Here is a 20,233-nt window from a genome sequence, read left to right as displayed (position 1 = left end):
GGACACCGTGACTTGGCCTAACGAAAGAAAAACAATCAAACTTCTAACACAACACAGCACACTTCAGCAGCAGCTAGCGACTGCCGCCGTGCCCTAGAACAGCAATGACAACACTTCAAATGAGATCCTGATTCTTAGAGTCATACACGGTAAGGGAAATGAATCCAGGAACGTGCGGGCGGCATGCACATGTTCATCAGAATTGGATGAGACCTGGGAGAATTGCTTCTCCACGGCTTGGGTGTGTGAATTTTTGATTCGTGTGTTTGCTTTCGTGGAGTTGTACAGCGAAAGCGACAGAAGTGGGCATTTGGATGCATTTTTCAAATTGTTGAATTAGACAACTCTGGTCTAGTTGATGCGATGCGGTGGTATGACTAGAGATTTTTCTGGTAAGTAAAAGAGCAATTTCCTGGCATCGTTACAGAACGAAATGAAGTTACCTATGCTTACACACTTAATCGCATACTCGGTTTTCGGTACTTTTTATAACTGTCGTATTCGTCAAAACCATTGAATAGCAGAACTTTCGTCAATGTTACGAGCTATAAACCGAAAGCAGTAATACAAATAACTGACATTCAGCACTTTCCAATAAAATATACTGTATTTTGCTATTTTCGTTACCGAAATGTTATGTAAACGATAAAGTTTCTCCTGTAGTCTTTCATTTCGGTATTTTTTTACTGAATGATCGGTTATCGTATAGTTCTTTACCGAATGGCCATCATTCCAGTACCGTACACTCGTTAAAGTTTACCGAACTGTCAGCTTTCTTCAGCGTCGTTCGAAGCACCTGTCAAAAAGCAGAAAGTGTCGCCATTTTTTGTTGGCTTGGTTTCACGCGGTACAAATTTTGATTATTTTTCTGTGCTTTTACGTGATATTTCACCGGAATTTGGCAATAATGGAGAAGATACTGCAGCGGATCGAGGAGTGCGACGTAGGAGCGAAACAAATACTATGTGAGTACAATCTTTTAATGCTTATTTACTCGTAGAACACCAAGATGGCAGATGTCAGCATTGTTTGTTTTTTCTGCCGGCGATCAATTCCTGGATATGTGGAAGAGCTAGGGTACCACCTATCCTGGCACATCCGGAACGGTCATTTTCAAAAGGATGCAGTGTTCTATGATTGTACCTTCCGGAAGTGTCAAATGCGGTACACTAATCAGAAATCGCTCAAGCGCCATATTAAAGAGAAGCATCCGTTATTGGAAGCTTCGAAAATTGAGGAAATTGTGGATGTGCAGGGTGACCCATTTCCTGAAGAGATCCACCTAAATGCATCTGTATGTGACAACGGATCAGATTCGCCGGAGGAAACTCTTTCGCTCGACGATATTAAGAAAACAGCTTCTTTGAGCATATGTCGGTTGGCTGGTGATGTTGGGCTTCCACAAACGAAGGTTCTGGAAGCGATCAAAATTTGCGAAAATGTTGTTTGTCAAGTGGCAGAGTATTTGGAAAAGAAGACATCAGTCTTCCTGGCTTCAAATGGCATTGAAACAGACGACGAAGAGTCGCAAAAGTTTCTCAATTTGTTCAGAAACATTGATCTTTTTGCAGATGTCAAAACCTCTCCCCTCCGTAAGTCTTTTCTCAGAAGGATGGCAGTAGACATTCCAGTGCCAGAACCTAAATGCCTAGGTAAACGAAGTGTCACTAGCCATAAGGAAGGCATACCTAAGGAAATTTGGATAAATGACACAATGTCGTACATTCCCATTATCGACACTCTTAAGCTTGTATTTCGAAATCCAAGAAATCGAGAGTTTCTTTCTGCTACTGATTCTTCTAACGCTTCCGAGGTTTCAGAGTATAGCTCGTTCCGGACTGGTTCTCTATTTAATAATAGTGAATATTTCAAGCAACACCCGAATGTCATCCGTATGTCCGTGTACCAGGACGATGTCGAATTGGGTAATGCATTCAGTTCTCGAGCTGGGAAAAATAAGATTTCCAACATTTGCTTCAGAATTCAAAATTTCCCAGAAAAATGGAACAGTTCGCCAAGTACAATTTTCCCAGTTATTTTTGTGCTTTCCAGTCTGGCTAAGAAACACGGTTACAATAAAATTTTGGAACCTCTTATACATGATTTGAAAAAGCTTGAACAAGGAGTAGCAGTTTTCTACGGCGAAGAAGAAGTAATACTTAAAGCAACAGTTACGGCGTTTTGTGGGGATTCTTTGGCCATGCATGACGTGTTTGGTTTACTCGGACCGAGCGCAAAATACTTTTGTAGAGTGTGCACTATTTCCAGGCCAGAGTTTCACGATGATCCAACAAAAGAATGTCCTTTGCGAGATGCTGCGTGGTATGAAAGAAATCTAGCTGCTGTCCAATGTGGTGAACAAAGTCCCACGGAATGCGGCCTCAAGGCCTGTGGAAGTATTTTGAATGAATTGCCAAATTTCCACATAACTGATAACTGGACACTCGATGTCATGCATGATCTTGCCGAAGGTATCATCCCATTAACATTACAGCTTGTGATGGGTCGCTACGTGAAGCAAAAAGACTTACGGTTCACCAAATCATTCATCAATCATCGAATTTCTACATTCAATTTCGGTTACGTCGATCGCAAAAACCGCCCGATGGCTAACATCACGGACGAAATGTTATCTGCCCCAGGTGTGCACAGGATGAAGCAGACGGCAACCCAAAACTTCGTGTTTTTGAGGGCATTTCCTTTCTTATTTGGACATAGAATTCCAGTAGATTGCAAGTTCATGTTGATGATAGGCCACCTCATAAACATCACTAGGATCCTTCTATCACCTGTCGTCTCAGCGGATATGTTGGCGTGGTTGGATGAGCACGTGCGTTTATATAATGAATTGTTTTTTGAAAACTTCCAACGGAGGATTAACAAAAGCCACCATCTTCAGCACTATTCTGAGTTGATCCGACGAAGTGGGAGCGCAAAACAGTTCAACTGTTTGCCTTTCGAGCAGAAAAATAAGCCATTGAAGAACCAGGCAGCGACCTGCCGTAACTTCAAGAACATCTGCAAAAGCGTTGCAGAGCGACAAAGTTTTCGAACCGTTATTGATCTACTCGAAAATCCATTCACTGATAAGACCACGTTAAAATCTAGCCCAAGGGTTTATAGAGAAGATACACTCAGTAAAGCTTATTTAGATGAGAAATATCAATTCGTTTCCTGCCCTACAAATGTATCACGAAATGGAATCGACTTTAGGAAAAATACAATTGTTTCTTGCAAGGAACATGAAAATCTGTATTTTCCAACCTACGGTATAATTCGTGAAATTGTGGAACTGGATGGTGGAATACATTTTCTGCTAAGGCTATGTGAAACCATATGTTACGATGATTTTTTGCAAGCTTACGAGGTCCAAGTGTGCGCTGAAGAACGATTCCTCAACTTTGAAGCCATTTATCAGCACACAACTTTTTCATTTTGGAAAAAATACAATGATCCCGCAAAATATATTTCAAGGCGCTTTTATAACCAGGACTATTAAAGTGAGACCATTGAATTGCCTAATATCTGAGGTACGTATGTTTGCATTTATTATCTTCTGCATAACCAATTTATTATTTTTTGTCTTCTCCTTAGTGTGCCGATCGTGGTTTTCATTCAAACTGTTCAAAAAACCGACATTTATTAATTGTTTTAATGGGTAAGCCTTTGTTGAACTTAATCCATACTCCTGGCACAATTTGTATAGTTTGATTTTTTTTTATGAATATATTTCCTCTTTTTGTCAAAATTGTCAATTGGCAAGAAAACTCTCAGTGAATAACAGTGTAAGTGCTCGAAAGTTGAGTTTCAGGCTATGTTCCTGTTGGTACGTATAGCCAGAAAGAATGAGGAGGTATAAGCAAAGCATCTTACAGCATACAATCTAACAAACATTGGACGTTGTCGACATTCTTCCTGACTAACTAAGAGTCCACTGTATTGCGCATTTCCCACCCCCACTGGACCCCTTTCGCAGTTAGTATAACTGCGGGATCGTGAATAAAACTGCGATTTCGCATCGAATCGCTTCTGTGTCTTCTGCGCACTTATTCAGCACCTTGTAATGCATAAGTGCGCAGAAGACACCGAAACGATTCGATGCGAAATCGCAGTTTTATTCACGATCCCGCACTTATACTAACTGCAAAAGGGGTCCAGTGGGGTGGGGAATGCGCAATAACGGTTGTACCTAAGAACATCGACATCATATTGTACTTACTCGGCTTACTCACATTTTCCTTCAAAATCTCTCATCTACATTCACAAAAATTTAATGTTGTTTGACCGTTTTAGTATCGTCCAATTAGTCCAACGTTATCCAATCCATGTAGCTGTCGACTTTCTGCACGGTAACATCAAAAAATAATCACAAATAGTCACTGAAGTTTTCAAAACATTTTTTACACTGTTTTCTTCGAACATCTATCTCGAAAATAAAACTTTCAAATCCATAATAAAGGCTGTTAACGTTTAACGCACGCACACTTTGGCGACTTGATTCGCATGGGTTGTCAACAGTAATGTTTCACAATAAAAATTTTTCCTGATAATAATATTGCACTAACACAACCATACTTTAGCAACCCCTATATAGTGTGATGTTTAAATATGACGTCATACATGCATTCATTAGTTTGTTTGATTACAACCCGTCATTCCTCCCACCACCCACCAAAGTGCATCTGTCGGGAGCTTGAAGTAGAACACCCTTTCGTGCCATTTCAGAATGAGCGCGTTGCGATGAGTTTATCGTCACTTGCGTGTCCCTGTGTAATTTACTAATTGTGTCGCAGTCGTAACTTAACTAGCCCGCTGTATTTAAATATATAAGGCATTTATAATTATTTAGATTTGTCGTATCGATGTAGTATTAAATACTATTTTGTGACTTAGTATATGCAACTTTTTCTGAATTGGCAAGAAAGGGTACCCCCGTGAGAGGCAGGCGAATCAACGGAGAACAATGGTGACATGTTTATGGCAAAATTTCATGCACACATAAATGTGTAACAATGACACAGATTGAAAATTGCTCGTTTTCTCACTTTTCGGAGATAGAATAAAAGCAATTTAATTTAAATATGTATTTTGAAAGTCTATTTATAGTAATTTAATCTTTCATATTTATAGTAATTTAATCTAATTAGACAATATATATTTTGACCACTGTATATGCAAGCCTTTCAACTGTGTTGTGTTTACGTTTTCATTCGTCATTTTTATCAGTCGACTCGACAGAATTCTTTTTACTAAAAGTAATTAATTATCCTTTCGCGGTTCGCGTTTTCGGTTCAATGAAAATAGGTCATCAAAAATTGTGGGGAACGGTAAGTACCATTGTGTTACAAGAAATCCCTGCATAAGTAAGGTAAAAATGTGTTCTGTGTTTTAGAAATCATCTTTCACCTGACAGCCACGACAAAAATTTTGGTTCCGCGGAGAAACTGATACCTGGTGATAACCTGGGGTGATAACTATAGGTTGCCACGAAAATACACCCGGCCTGGACTCAACGAAGGCAACGAAGTCATTATGCTGAGGTTATTCGGTAAATCAGCCATTCAGATCAACCAACAAGTCAGGCAAAGAGGATTTCAAGTGCGAGGACAACCCGGAACCTATTCAAGCTGGGAGATCTGCGGGCGCCGGAAAAAGATTCAGGCAAGGTCAATTATGCCCATCATTTCGGAGCCGGAACAGTGTTTACGACACGGAACGGAAGGAGGTGCGTAAATCGGCATGAACCAGAAAAATCAGATACCATAAGGATGCACGTTTTCTGCAGCTGTTGCAGTTTTGGAGCCGGGTTTGTTTTTGACACAAGATTTTTAATGTGTATATAAAGAGCAGAGTGTAATTGCTTATTGATGTGTTTAAAATACATAAAATATATTTTTTTTATTTTTTTCTTTTATTATTTTTAAAGAAATAAATAATCATTGCAAAGCATATTTCAGTAAGTGTTGGTTATGGTATGTGGACCCTTCTTCAGCATATGTCCCATGTTCATCATATTCCAAAAACAGACAATTTAAATACGAATTGTTTCCGTTCTTTTTGTAATCATGTATGCTCACTTCTAACAAAAAATCAAGCTAAAAATACAACAAAAAAAAAAAACAAAACAATAAGCGTTTATTTGCTTTGTTTTCGATAGGATGAAAATGGGAGCACTATGCTGAAGATGGGTTCCGTTCCTCTACAAGCTTCAATATACCTTCCTTATACTATAGGCCGTATAAGTTGCACATGTACGAAGCGGTCAACCAGGTGAAATGGTTTTAGTATACGATACATAGGCACCAACTTAGGGGGGGACATGCATGATTTCCGCCACACCCAATATTTGATGTTTTTTTTTAAATACAAAATAAACAGCTCCTTGTTGCCCCACTCTCCACTACCCCATTTATTAAGCTGGCGTGCCTGGTGGGATAAATATCCATAAGAGACCCGATACTTATATTTCATAAACAATTTTATTTTCAGTGGAGCAAGGAATCGACGACATGCAAACTTTCGTTGAGCTGGACAACAACGACTTTTCACGTCTCATGCTGCGTACCAAAGTTATCAAGCTAATTCAGCGTATACAGAAGGAGCTTTATGACGACATGGTTATTGAAGAAAGGCTTGAAGAAGATGATCACGAAAATGGTGAAAGCAGTAAGGAAAGTGCCAAAAACGATGAGGACGCATTGGAGGGAAGTAACGACTTCAAAGGAATCACTCTGGAAAAGGTAAATATGTGGCTAATTAGGGGTTTTTCTATAGATTTTGCATTAAATTTAAAAGAATACAAGATATAAGTAAATTCTATCAAACATTGTCCATTTTCAATCCATTCTTCCTTATGCCTCTACAATAGTTGAATGAAAGTCTTTAGCTTCACGACTACTTCCTAAAAGCGTTGCTTAATTTATAAATAACTCTATATTGGGACCCACGTAGCCAAAGCGGTAAACTTGCGGGTATTCAGCAAAATCTTGCTGACGGTGACGGGTTCGACCCCCTATCCGTCCAGGATCATTTCGCACTGGAAATTTCCTTGAGTTGAGTAAAAAAAGAAGACTCCTTTCGTTCTATTGATAACTCTGCGAATACTTGTATGTTCGCCATTCTCTCATAAGTCTAGTAAGAGTTTTTACTGAAGTGTAATTATAAATGAGTACGAACTGTATTTTTTTTATGTAATTATTCAAAGTGCTCCTTACTTTATAATACCATTGCGTCGAACTATTTCAAGGTCATCGATATAAATCTCATTTTCAAACGGTCTGCAAACGCTAAAGCAATAATTGAAATGCTCAAAGAAGGACAAAAAGCGGACGACAAGTGCATGAACGCCATAAAAAACATTTTGTGCGAGTTCCTACAGTCGGTTTATGGATTGTGAGTACTATAGGTGTTATCTTTGCGATTATTTGTTAACGGATCCAATGACATTTCTAGACGCCCATCTGCATTCCACAAAAACCTGCTGGCTCAAAGTCTTGTGCGGTCATACCCAGCCTTGAAATCGTCGAACCCGGATGTTCCACAAGCACTATGGTTCCACCCTAATGCCCGTGGTAAAAATCATCACAGCGGCCGTTTGCATTACCACATGGAGTATCTCGCCAGAAAATCCGGCATTCGTATCGTAAATCGGAGCAAAACCCAGGCTGATGAGACCAACGGTGCAGAAGAAGCTGGTGGTGATTCTGCTAACCCAGGAGAAGAACCTGATATGCAAGCAGTGGTAAGGATGATATATATTCATGGGGTAGGGTTTGGGATAATTTGGACTGGGGGACCTATTTTTTATTAAAAAAAAACACTACACACTACACATTTTGAGCACTAGCTGCTAGAACTTAGCCAATTTTAAACCAATTAACCTGTTTTTTGGAATACGGTGAGATACTCGCAGTATCCTACCATGTACAATGATTCATATCAATAGCAACAAGTGCCCAAAATAGGCCCATCGGCCCAAATGTTCCCAGACCCTATATAGCTAAATATATCATTAATTTTACAGGTACAGGAGCTGAAATTCTTATGTCCAGGGCCGAACACGAAACTTCGCGCTGAAGAGCTTTGGCATCTCACGTTCAACGAACGCAAAGAAATGCGCCAAAAAGGGACATTTCATTTGTATCTCGAGACGTACCCTGCTGCTACTGCATTCAACGGTTCTTTGGTAAGCATTGATATTGCTAATGTCTTATCATTAAATTTCAGGTTTTTTTTTAGATTAAGAATCCGATTGACAGTGTTTATTTTTATTGATTTATTATTTTATTATATTTATTACAGATTTCTCTGGAATTTCGTTTGATGCACCCAGCCGCTCCAGATTATGATGAAAAACTCGCGCATTTTCAACCGAAACTGTTGTTACGTTATCAAGATTTTTTCAAACATGTCAAGAATGGTTAGCTGCATGATTATCCTACTGAAAATTGCTTAACTGATCAAGACCATTTGAATTACTTTTTTCTAGACTTTATTCGAACGCTGATGATAATTCGTCAGAAGTGCCCGAGTCGTGGTGCCAAACGGGCTCGTGACGGCGACCCAGCGAAGGAGAACGTTCTCAAGGGAATCGTGGAATGGATCAACGTGCGTGCTGCCTAATTAAAATGATTTAGTATTTTAATTTATCCTCATCTAATTACAGCCGGAAGATCAGTATCCCGATTCGAGCGACGTGCCAATCCTTTATGTCAAAGGTGATTTTCTTGAGGCTGGTTCAAGTGCGGCTATCATTTGGAAGGGGAATAATGTTTTGCTGGAGCCGGATCTGAAGCATTGCTTCCGAATACTTTGCGAATCACAGGTTGTTTTCAACGCTGCCTGTACACCGACCGACAAACAGTTCTACGTATTTGTGTTGAATGTGTTTTTCGGAATTGGGCAACTGACCACCACTGGAGAGCGGCTCCGACAAAGCATCGATTAGAAGGATCTATCCGGTCGACGCAGCTATGGGATGTGCTACTACATCCGATCTGCTAGATGGCCTCAATGCAACGATAAAACAGTTCTAAAATTTGTTCAATGCTTTACAACTTTTGTATCATTCGTGATTTTCTTTTTTTTTTATTCTCAACTTTTGTCAACGTTTGCGAATTAGTTAAGGCAAAATAGATGTTTGTTCGCTGTTTCCTTATATACAATGATAAATAAAAAAGAGAGTACATTTTCGTTTTACTACACTTATTTATTAAAACAATTTAGAGGAATGTTCCTGTGTATACTCATGATTTTACTTTAAACGTCGGACTGTAACTGTAACGTTTTATGTAAACTAATCGTTGTCAGTTGAAGAAACCTGCGTTTTGATATGTTTTTGCTTATCCTTAGATCCTTATACGAATTAGATTGATTTAGAAACAGCTAATATATGCGTTAGGATTATTAGCTTATAATAATTTGTGTTAAAAGACAATTATTTCAGCTGTGGACTTAATTTGGCCATCTAAATTCGCTATTCGTTTTTTCTCTTAAAATCAAATTGCCAGAAAAATTTTATTAAATCCCCGTAAAATTAATTTTGGTATATAACCGAAATTCGTCTAAAAAACTACTGAGCCGTTCAGCTATTGTATCGTACTGTTTATAAAATTATACTGAACGGATTTCAAAAAAGTACCGAACTGTCGCCATGCCAGTACAATTGCTTCGGTACTTTTTGACAGTTCGGGAATATGCCGTTCGAATAGTTTTGCTGAACGGTTTGCAAAAAAAATACTGAACTGTCGGCAATCTAAAGCAATTGCTACGGTAATTTTTGACAGTTTGCTAGAGTGGTTTAATTACCGAACTTTCAGCATGTTTATATATTACCGAAACAATCACCGAACGTTCAGCTGTTCTATTTTCGTCAAAAAATATACTGTATACGGTAAAAAAATCTAAGTGTGTACACTTGCTCAGATGTAATTCACCATTTGCTCTAGATTAAATTTGAATCAACTCATAATTTCCGCCCTCTGATGGGATTCGACCGAATAGAAACAACAACGATGAACTCCCATTGAGAGATTTATATCATGAGCTCTTCTCCTTGGGAAGAGAAAAATATGTTGCCGGGCTTCCTGTTGCTTTTTTTTAATTCGTTATTTTATTTTGTGATATGAGAAGAAATTTCACCAAATGCTTAAGGTTGAAGAAGTCGTCATTAATATCATCGTCTTCATTGACATTTCGATAGCAGTTTTCTCGTTCAAAACTTATATTTGTGTAATGAAAATGTATTCATATTCCAGATGGAGAATGGAATACAAAAAATACATTTTCATTCCAAACAGTTTGAGAAAATTGTTTTCGTAATATTAATGATGACGAGATCATATGACGAATTCTTCAACCTTAAAAGTGCAAGCTTTCAATGTATTTTATTCGCTTAAGTTGTGTCATAAATAAAGTTAATAAAAAGTCGATTTTGGCATCGGCCAAACTAGATGGATCACTCCAATTTTAAAGTAATGTAATAGATGGCCAAACAACGAGAATAAACTTTTCTGAAGACACTGTTTACCTAAAACTAGTAAACGTTTAGGTATAAGTATTTTTGTTTTCGTAAACATGGCTCTAATACCATTGTGCAAGGATGGTATCGCAGCTGAAGTCTTCAAGATGGGCCCAGAAAAGTTAGCCACCTGTCTGCATCGGCTAATAGTCAGGATCTGGGAAACCGAACATTTACCCCATTTACAAGAAAGGCGACCATTTGGAATGTTAGATCTTCAGGGCGATCACTATTTTGAATGCTGCCTACAAAGTGCTATCCCAGATCATCTTCCGTCGTCTGTCACCTAAAACGAATCAAGCCGGCTTCATCGACGGCCGGTCGACAACGGATCAGATCTTCATCGTACGGCAAATCCTCCAGAAATGCCGTGAATATCAGGTTCCAACGCATCACCTGTTCATCGACTTCAAAGCGGCATACGACAGTATCGACCGCGCAGAGCTATGGAGAATCATGGACGAAAACGGCTTTCCTGGGAAGCTGATTAAACTGATTAAAGCAACGATGGACGGTGTGCAAAACTGCGTAAGGGTTTCGGGTGAACTATCCAGTTCATTCGAATCTCTCCGGGGACTGCGACAAGGTGACGGACTCTCATGCCTACTCTTCAACATCGCTCTGGAAGGTGTGATGCGACGAGCCGGGCTCAACAGCCGGGGAACGATTTTCACAAAATCCGGTCAATTTGTGTGCTTTGCGGACGACATGGACATTATCGCTAGAACATTTGGAACGGTGGTAGAACACAGTATATACCCGACTAGAAAAATATATCAAGTTTATAACACATTGTGTTATGATGATATGAATTTTTTCTATAACATATTTTGTTATAAACTAGATGCAGGAGGATGCAGGATGATGTTAAAATAACTAAAACTGTAACAAAAAGTACATCGGTCTAATCAAAATAATAACCTATTTTGTTATAATCAGAATAAAATCATAACATAATACGATATAAATATTAGCTTCAAGAAATCTAGTTTCTATCATATTTTGATACAATTGTGTAAAATGATGTTCTAAATGTCAAAGAATCAGAACTAAATTATTTCACAATGAGTCATTGAACAACATTTATAACATAATATGATACAATTGAGTTATAATATTTTTAAACACCAATGATGTTAAACATGTTTATATCACAATGAGTTATACATATCATGGTTTGTTATAATTATGTTATATTTTTGTTAGAATCTTCTAGTCGGGTAGTTTGGCAAATACGATGATACTCCTTGGTCCAGAAAGTCAAGAATTTCGCAAACCTTGTCACTATTGGAGGAAATATTGAAGAAGTCTCAGGTGAAACACTGATAGAAATTTCCAGTGAAGCTCTGTGATGAGTTCTGAGAAAAAATCGCAGAATATTTCTCTGGACCACATTCCAGGAACTCCCACGGAGAAATTCTGTTGGAAGAAATCCAGGACTGTAACTCCTATAGAGATCCAGGAACAAACCCTGGAAGAAATCCCGTGAAAACCATTCGAGACATCCCCTTAAAAACACTGAAATGAGTTCCAAAAACCCTTTGAAAAAATCCCCGAAGTAACTCCGAAAAAGCCCCATTAGAAACACCGGTTGATTTCTCGTGAAGAGTTCTGGTAACAGATCCATCCTCAAAAACAAATTTCATGATGAAAGCTTGGAAAGAACTGATGAAGAAAAAAAACTCCGAACTCCGAATCTCCAGGAAAATTCCCGGGATAAATTCAAGAAGGAACTCCGGAGAAATCCCAGGAGGAATGCTGTATTCTCCACAAATTTATTCTAAGATCCCACTAAGATTTCCATCTGTGTCTCCTCAGAGAGCTCCATCGGCGATTCTTTTTGAGGTTTCTTTCAGAAGTTTCCTCTGGGTCCCTTCTGATATTCCTAAAAGGTTTCATCTGAGGCTTTTCCAGTAACTCCTTCCAGGATTTCTTAACAGTTTGCTTCTAGGCCTTCAAGGAATTTCGGGAATCATACAGGATACAGATTCTCCTGATAGTTTCTTTTGGAATGTCTTCAGAAGATTTTATTTTTGACTTCTAGAAGGTATTCCTGGAAAAATTACGCCCGAGATGTCTCCCGAATTTCTTCCAGGAGTTCTTTCGGGGAGTGCTTCAGGAATTCCTTCAACGATTTCTTTAGAAACTGCAAAAACTCCGTCAGGGATTCCTTCCAGGAATCGTACAAGAACTTGTTTTAGTATTCCTCCCAATACTGCTATGGAACTATAGGCCCCCATCCATTTGGTTCCCTGTGCAATGTTGACCGTTCTGGTCAGTAACGGAGTAGCAACTACGAATTGTACGGTCATCTCATGCTCATGCTCATGCTTCCCAATACTGCTATGGGACTCCTCCAAGAACTTCTTTTGGGGTTCTTTCAGGAACTACTCATAGGATTGCTTCATGAATTCTTTCCGAGACGCCTACAGTAATTCCATAGGGAATTCTTTCCGGGAACTTCTTCCGGAATTCCTCTTGAAACTTCCTCCGGGATTTTTCCGTTTGGAATTTGTGCAGATCCTTCTGAAATTCTTCCGGAAGTTCGTTCTGAAATTCTTTCAGATGTAATGGAAATCATCCAGAAGTTGATTGGGGAAATCCTCCAGGAGTATTCCTCATAAATTGCCTTCAGGGTTTCCTTGATGAAATACTCCAACAAGTTCCATCTGGTTTTCCTCCGACAGTTCTTGCGGGGATTCCATTTTTACAGAAAAACTTTCTAGCAGTGGAAAAAACTTCTGAGTAGATTCCAAGAGATGCTATTAGGAGAATTCCTGATGGAATCCCGGAACTCTTTGAGAAATCTCGGAAATAATCCCTTGGAGTCCCAGAAGAAAACCTTGAAGAAATGCCTGGAGGAATCTCAGATAAAACCTTTTAGGAATCCCAGAAGAAACTCCTGGAATGATCCCAGAGAGAAGTTCTGAAGGAACTACAAAAAGAAGCTCAGACAGAACTCCCTGAGAAATCATAGAAGAAAATCCCAGATGAAATTAGTGGCGAAACCACGGAAGGAATTCCTGTAAGAATTGCAGGAAAAAACGCTGGAGTAATCTTAGAAGGAATAATACTGGAGGAAACCCGGCGTTAATTTCTAGTGGAATTTCGGAAGATATTTTAAAGAAATCCGGGAACTCTTGATTTAATTTCAGAAGGTACTCCTTGAGAAACCCCGGAAAGATTGTCTGAAAGAATACCACGAGTTCTTCCTGGAGGAACCCTAGACGAAACCTCTGGGAATCTCAGAATAAACAAATTTGTGGAGACACTGCGAAGGATTTGGATAGAATTTCTGTGAAATCCCAGAAGGACTTCCTGGAGAAGTGCCATCGTGCCATCATCCAGTCAGCACACTTGTCCAGGCACGCGTACCCCACATTATATATTAAATCAAATCACATTTAAATAAAAGGCTGGAGAAATGTTTCTAAGTCTGAATCGTAAACAATAACGTCACGAAACATCAAAAGCAACCGCGGTGTGTAGTGCCCTATAGGGCACTGCACTGTTTTGATTTTGTATGGGATTTTGACGTTTCGTGGCCTTGTTGTTTACAAAATTTCTGTAAGAGTGAAAGAGAAGGAGATAATTTCATGCACTGCCCTATGGATTACTGCACGAATTTATACTGGCCTGCTTACTATCACACGAAATTTGACGTTTGAGAGGTGTGGCACCGCTCAAACGTCAAATTTTCTGTAAGAGTAAGCAGACCAGAATAAATTTGTGCAGTGCCCTAATGCACCACCGGCACTACCAATGTAGATCGATCAATACGCTTATCAAGACGATACTGACAGGCAACGACTTGAAATTCACCCGGATTCTAATCAAATTTTTAATGTTACAACCTAGGTTACAACATCTTCTCTAGACCCAGAAGCCAGGAGTGGGTTGTGACTCGTAGTTTGAGAAACGTTGGCTTAAAATCTAAATATCTAACACTTGAAACATTTTTTTGTTAGAAATCAGTGATAAAAAAAAACAACACGAGGGTCGGTAGGTGAATAAACTGAAGTTTCAAGTGGACTGACTCTTCTTTTCGAACGAGTTTCTATCATCATTGCCGTCAGTCATTGGAAGATTCCCCACGGGCAAGACGCATTCTATGTACTAACTTGAAGAATATATTTCCTAATCGCATACCTACGGGAAACGACTTGAAATTTTCTCCGTCTCTCCACGCGACGTTGCTTGGTCAATGAATGATGCCTCTGGGCGAAGATTTTACACTATCGTCACTCAGCCACAATAAACCAACCGAACTACCAGCCAAGCCAGCGTAGAATGGATGCATGCAAGAGAGAGAGGGAGAGCGATTGGCCCTGAAGGAGTTCGATCCCCACCAGACCAATGTGACCTCTCAATTTTTAATGATAATTATGTAAGGGGGGGGTAACTATTTTTGAAATGAGATTTTGGCTTCATTCGGAACGAGGTAGGAGTTCTGAAGCCAACAGCCATTCGATAAACACACCGGACTGTTTCTCACACATCACGTTTCAGTGATGGCAAATTTGTTGGAAAGTTCTAATATTGTTTTCTGATAAATTTATAGAGAAATGTTTCAACAAGAAAACTACTGCTGGTAAATGTGGAATGTCCTTTAGCGCTGACAATGTCTTACACGATATCTGATAGTTGTCCTTCACTTATCTTACTACAACCTAACCGGAATTCTGAAAACTGGCACCACTGGAGTTACGTCGTGATCCAACCAACCAACCCCTTAGAAAAACAAGAAGGATAACAGCAGCAACAACCATCGATTATCACCGTCACCGTGAGAGGGTGGTCAGAGTGGTCACTGGTCAGCCCCTGGCGGCGATATCGTCCAACGCGAAATCACCTTCCTAGTGTCACAATTCTATAGATAGTTCTTTTCGTTCTCTGGAAAACCTCCATCGTCCGTCGTCACAGATTGGTATCAACCCACCAACAGCAGCACTTCCGAGAAACCGAGGAGAAGCTGTCATAAATATAGCCTTGGGTCAGGTCAGGATGCGAAGTGTAAATTTATCGAATGTGTGTCATTGTGATCGGCACGTTGTTGGTTGGCTGGCCAATGGCCATCAAATTCGGGTGGCTATCGGGAATCGTTATATGTGAAGAGATGAAAAGTGATAAAGAAACTCATGCTGGAAATTTTAGAATTCGTACATGTACTCCAAGCTCAAAAGGGTGGGAAAATAGTACGAAAGCATCTTATTTTGGTCGTTTTTTTTATAAATAAAAGTAAGATTTCAAATTTGCTCGTTTCGGAGTGATGAGGAAACGGACACAGCTTCTTAGTAGGCTCGAGGACAACATTACTACACTGCAAATCTTGTTTGCTGGTATTAAAAAAAAAATGATTTTTTTTGTGCTATTTGCATTTAACAATACGAATTTACTGAGTATCAGCAACTAGTTTTCAACTTGCTGATCCATCCAGCAATTTTGACAGTTGATCAGCAAATACTAAAATTCAGCAATATATTTTCCTGATTTTTTTTAGTGCTGGTAGCATTTCAAAAAAATTGGTGTGTACATTGCTACTAATCGCATCAAGCATGTAATCTTCGATCTACTTCTATTCCTTCGTCTTTACGTAACGTACCAACTGGAACAAAGTCAATTTCTCAGCTTAGCGTTTTATGAACCCTTCCACAGTTATCAACTTCAATGACTCAAGTCAAGATGTATAACAAAAAAAGTGCTTAGACCGCACTGCGAATTGAACAGAAACTAAAGGGGATGGCCAAAATGTTTGGGATAGACAACTTTTTCTCTCTCACAAAAATGTTCAAAACGCTGTAACTTTTCATTGAGTGCATCAAAAATTCTCAAATTTTTACTGTTTGTTCACCTATTTTATATTTGCATGATTGGTACAAATTTGAGCTCGACTGGTTAATCTTTCGCGAAGTTATAATCGTTCTGGTAAAACACTATTTTTTAGGCAACTAATTTTTGAACCGTCATATCTCGGAAACCAGTGAACCGAATTAAATAAAATTTTGAACGTTCATCAACAATACATTGATACTTGCTACGACGCTATAAAATGTAAACTTTTCTCTCGATGAATAAAGTTATACCGGTTTGACATTTTCATCCATATAGAAGAAAATAAGTCAAATTTACCATATCATCCAAAAATTACTAAATGTGTTATTTATTCAATCCAAATACAGTGATAGACATTCGTTTAGCCGAGGCCAAAAAATTTTCAAAAAAGTGTCAGGAAACTCATACAAAAAATTTTATTATAAAACCAGGGTGTCCATCCATCCGGGAAATACGGGAAAACCGGGAAAAACCCGGGAATTCGAAACCACCGGGAAAAATACGGGAAAAACACGGGAAATTGTAAAAGGCACCGGGAAAAATCTTTATGGTGTCTATCTGTACTTCATAAGTGTCATGCAAGTCTTGAATAGAATTATAGCAACATTAACAGAGTTGCCGGTTGAATATGTTTTTTTAGAAAGGAATTTTAGTAGTTTCTGTTGGATCTTGATAAATTCATGTATAAGATATCAGAATATACTTCTTAGGCGAAATTTTCAGATTTCTGCAAGATTTCACGATGGACTTTTTGAGTCTTGTTAGGAAAATCGAAATTCCTGGCGAACTCAGTAAATCTGCAGAAGTTACTTACGGTGAAGAGATTTTCACGTTTGAAAAAAAAATGTGTCAGTTTCTGGAGGGATTCTGGTGACATTCTTAGTGGAACTCTTCTTATATTCAGAATTTTGGAGGAGCTTTAGATAATGTTCAAATAAAATTCTGAAGAGTAAGTACAACACTGTAAATTACAGCGAATTTTCAAAAAAAAAAACTTCTCATGAAAGACTCTCTGATGGGATCCCGTAAGAAATTTCCTACAAATTTCCTTAGTATAGTAGTAGAATCCACAGAAGAGTTTTCTATGAAATCTGTGAAGAAATGTTTCAAAATGTTACTTTCTGGAAGCATCACCCGGATCCCCGGAAGAGTATAGAATAGAATCCCTGATATGTTTACGGCATGATTAGCCAAACGAAGCATTTTAAAAGAAGTTGTAGGTACAACTTTCATGATTTTTTTGGCAGAACCCATGGAGTACTTCCTAAAGAAGAATTGTTGAATGTCCTCAAGATATTATTTAATATTGGAGAAGAACTCAAATGTTTTACTTCAAAATTCGGAGAAAAATCGGTGTCAAAAGATTTTGGATTCAGCAAGTAAATTGTTTAAAATGACGATGGAAGCAGAACAAAAAGTTAAATGGAGATTTTCATAAAATGTAGCAAATAATTGATACATTAGTTTCTAAAGACCACCCGAATAAAAAATACAGTAGAAAAACCGAACGTTGTATTGTAACAGTACTGTTTAGAACCATATTTTTACAATAGACACCACTGTAAAAATAAAAATACAAAACCAATAAGATGTAATGTAAAAAACCATACCGTGAATTGTAAATAAGATTTTTACAATATATTATACAGGTTGTTAAGTATCGTAACAATATAAAAAAATATTTTTCTCCATATATATATTTTTGCAGAACCATACATTTTATTGTTAATGAATTGTTCTAAATTCTGATACGTGGGTTTAAATATACCGTACATTGTATAATACATGAATGGTTTCGAACAATAAAATGTACCGTAAATAAATTGTTTTTAATTGTAATTTCATCACAGGTTATACATTTAATCAAATGGTTTTGGAATGGTTTTCTTTTGTTATGTTGTATTATTATGCGCTTTGGGAATTCTCCACAGCGTTTTGGATAACCCTTCATATATAGGATCGCCCACGTCTAAGTCTGAGTAGTCTCTGATTGCATTAACAGTTGAAGCTTAGGCTCCCATGCCCCACCAGCCAGATATCCGGGTTTTGCAAACTAAGCATTATTTGTGGCAACACTTTAAGCGGCATGATGGAACTATGCCGAGCGCGCTAAGTGTTATTAGACCACTAATGTAGTTGCATGAAGTGGGTGACGAGGTACATAAGTATCATTACAGCGTGCTTCATCGTTATTGCAATATTGAGGCTCCAGTTTGACTAAAGTTTGAAATACATAACAACCCATAAGAAAACTGTCAAGTTCTATTCAAATATAAGTTGGGTTAAAAAGCGAACCCGCAGACGAACCTATATTAGAAGTCATTTCAATGTACAGTCCAGTCCATATGTTAAAGATGGCTCTACGACGTCAAAGATAAAGTTTGTCAATCGCATTTGATTCGATTGTGGTCGAAGGCAAGTTCACATGAGAGAAGAGGAGAAAACTCCCTTAAAAGCAAATACCGAAAGAATAGTGTTGAACTCATCCACTGATTTACGGTAATCTGACCTGCATCTTTCCGAGTTGGCCTACATTCGTATTTCTCTCATCGCACTCTACACACCTAGCCCACCATATCTCTTGGACCCCTGCTTGGACCTGCAGTTCTTAGGACATCTGGTTTATCACTGATTTAAACATGTTATTGACAAGGATGTTTTCGATCATCTGGCAATCATTTGACTCAGTTGTCTATAACTCAGTTCAGAAGCCTAATATTGAAATGAGATGTTCGTCAAACTTGTAGATATGTGTTTTTCCTACAATTATCACCAAGGACGCCATATTCTAACTTTTATATTTACGGCGTAAAAGTGTTTTTTGATCGTTTAGTATGAGTAGGTGGTACTAGCTCTCTCACGCCGCATATATGAGATTTAGCATATGGTGTCCTTGGTGATAATTGTAGGAAAACTACTTATCTACAAGTTTGTCGAACATCTCATTTTAATATTATGCTTCTGAACTGAGTAGTTATGGATAAATGAGTTAAATGATTGCCAGGTGATCGAAAGCATCCTTGGTTATTGACTCAAAATTGATGTTTCAACTTATTCACTTTTTTCTCTTTCCTTTCCTTTGCAGCAAAAAAGTCACAAACATTAACAAAACAAAGCACGGAAAAAATCTTAAACGAATATTAATAATTAAAAATTCACGGAAAAATAATGTTTCGGAAAAGTGAATGGTTCAAACGTAAGAAAAACAGTATGATAGGGTAATTGATCCGATCATGGAGGAGTTAAGCACTGGGTTCATGCTTAAACCACAATTGTATCGCCCCAAGCAAATTTTTTACATGGATTGAATTGAAAATAATAAAATCTATCCTTTATCTACGAGAAAATAACGAAATATTGCCACTTTGAGGTTGTTATGAGCATTTTATTCGTTTTTATCTAAAAGAACATTGTGTTCCTATTGTTGCGATATTTGTTCCTAATGTTGCGTTATTTGTTCCTAATGTTGCGGTATCCCATTGAAATCATATGGGATACCGCAACATTAGGAACACTACCGCAACAATAGGAACACAGCAGCAAACATATTAAGGAAAATATTTAAAAAAAATAGGTTTTTGGGCAAATCTTAAGCAAACAAATGGTGCAATCTCATAATTTAAGCACAATACATCTGTTAAAAATACCTTTTGGTAACATTTCAGTCGAAAAAGTGCTCAATTGACCATTACCGCAACATTAGGTACTACCACAACGATGGGAACAATTACCCTATATTGTTACATAAAAATCCAATGTAAATGTATAGTATAGCGAACCATTTCATTACAATACTCTTTATTGTAGCTGGTACACTGTATGGTGCAGAAATGGTTTTCACCAAACACTCTATGGTTAGTTTTTATCCGGGCAGGTTTACCA

At 38.2% G+C, this 20,233-nt stretch overlaps 2 protein-coding genes across 2 annotated transcripts in view; both read left to right on the top strand.

Annotated features, from left to right (window-relative positions):
• Positions 1–20,233, top strand: part of LOC109422062 (protein gone early) — a 349,322-nt gene that overhangs the window by 190,544 nt on the left and 138,545 nt on the right. The window lies entirely within an intron of this gene.
• On the top strand, positions 4,061–14,131 carry LOC115260839 (uncharacterized). Its single transcript, XM_062844854.1, has 7 exons — positions 4,061–5,327; positions 5,393–7,392; positions 7,453–7,741; positions 8,024–8,185; positions 8,302–8,419; positions 8,489–8,607; positions 8,666–14,131. The coding sequence occupies exons 2-7, from the start codon at positions 7,304–7,306 to the stop codon at positions 8,945–8,947; spliced, it is 1,059 nt and encodes a 352-aa protein (XP_062700838.1). The 5' UTR covers positions 4,061–5,327; positions 5,393–7,303; the 3' UTR covers positions 8,948–14,131.

This window comes from Aedes albopictus, chromosome 1 (assembly GCF_035046485.1).
Source record: "Aedes albopictus strain Foshan chromosome 1, AalbF5, whole genome shotgun sequence".
Classification (NCBI taxonomy): Eukaryota; Metazoa; Arthropoda; class Insecta; order Diptera; family Culicidae; genus Aedes; species Aedes albopictus.
The sequence above is the reverse complement of the archived record's forward strand: the minus strand, read 5'-3'. Positions and strand labels throughout refer to the sequence as shown.

Bases quoted from the DNA above. Each gene is read 5' to 3' on its own strand.
- LOC115260839 (XM_062844854.1), top strand. From the start codon at position 7,304: ATGCTCAAAGAAGGACAAAAAGCGGACGACAAGTGCATGAACGCCATA. The intron at 7,393-7,452 runs GTGAGTACTATA...TGACATTTCTAG, and splicing joins CTACAGTCGGTTTATGGATT to ACGCCCATCTGCATTCCACA. The intron at 8,186-8,301 runs GTAAGCATTGAT...TATTTATTACAG, and splicing joins CTGCATTCAACGGTTCTTTG to ATTTCTCTGGAATTTCGTTT.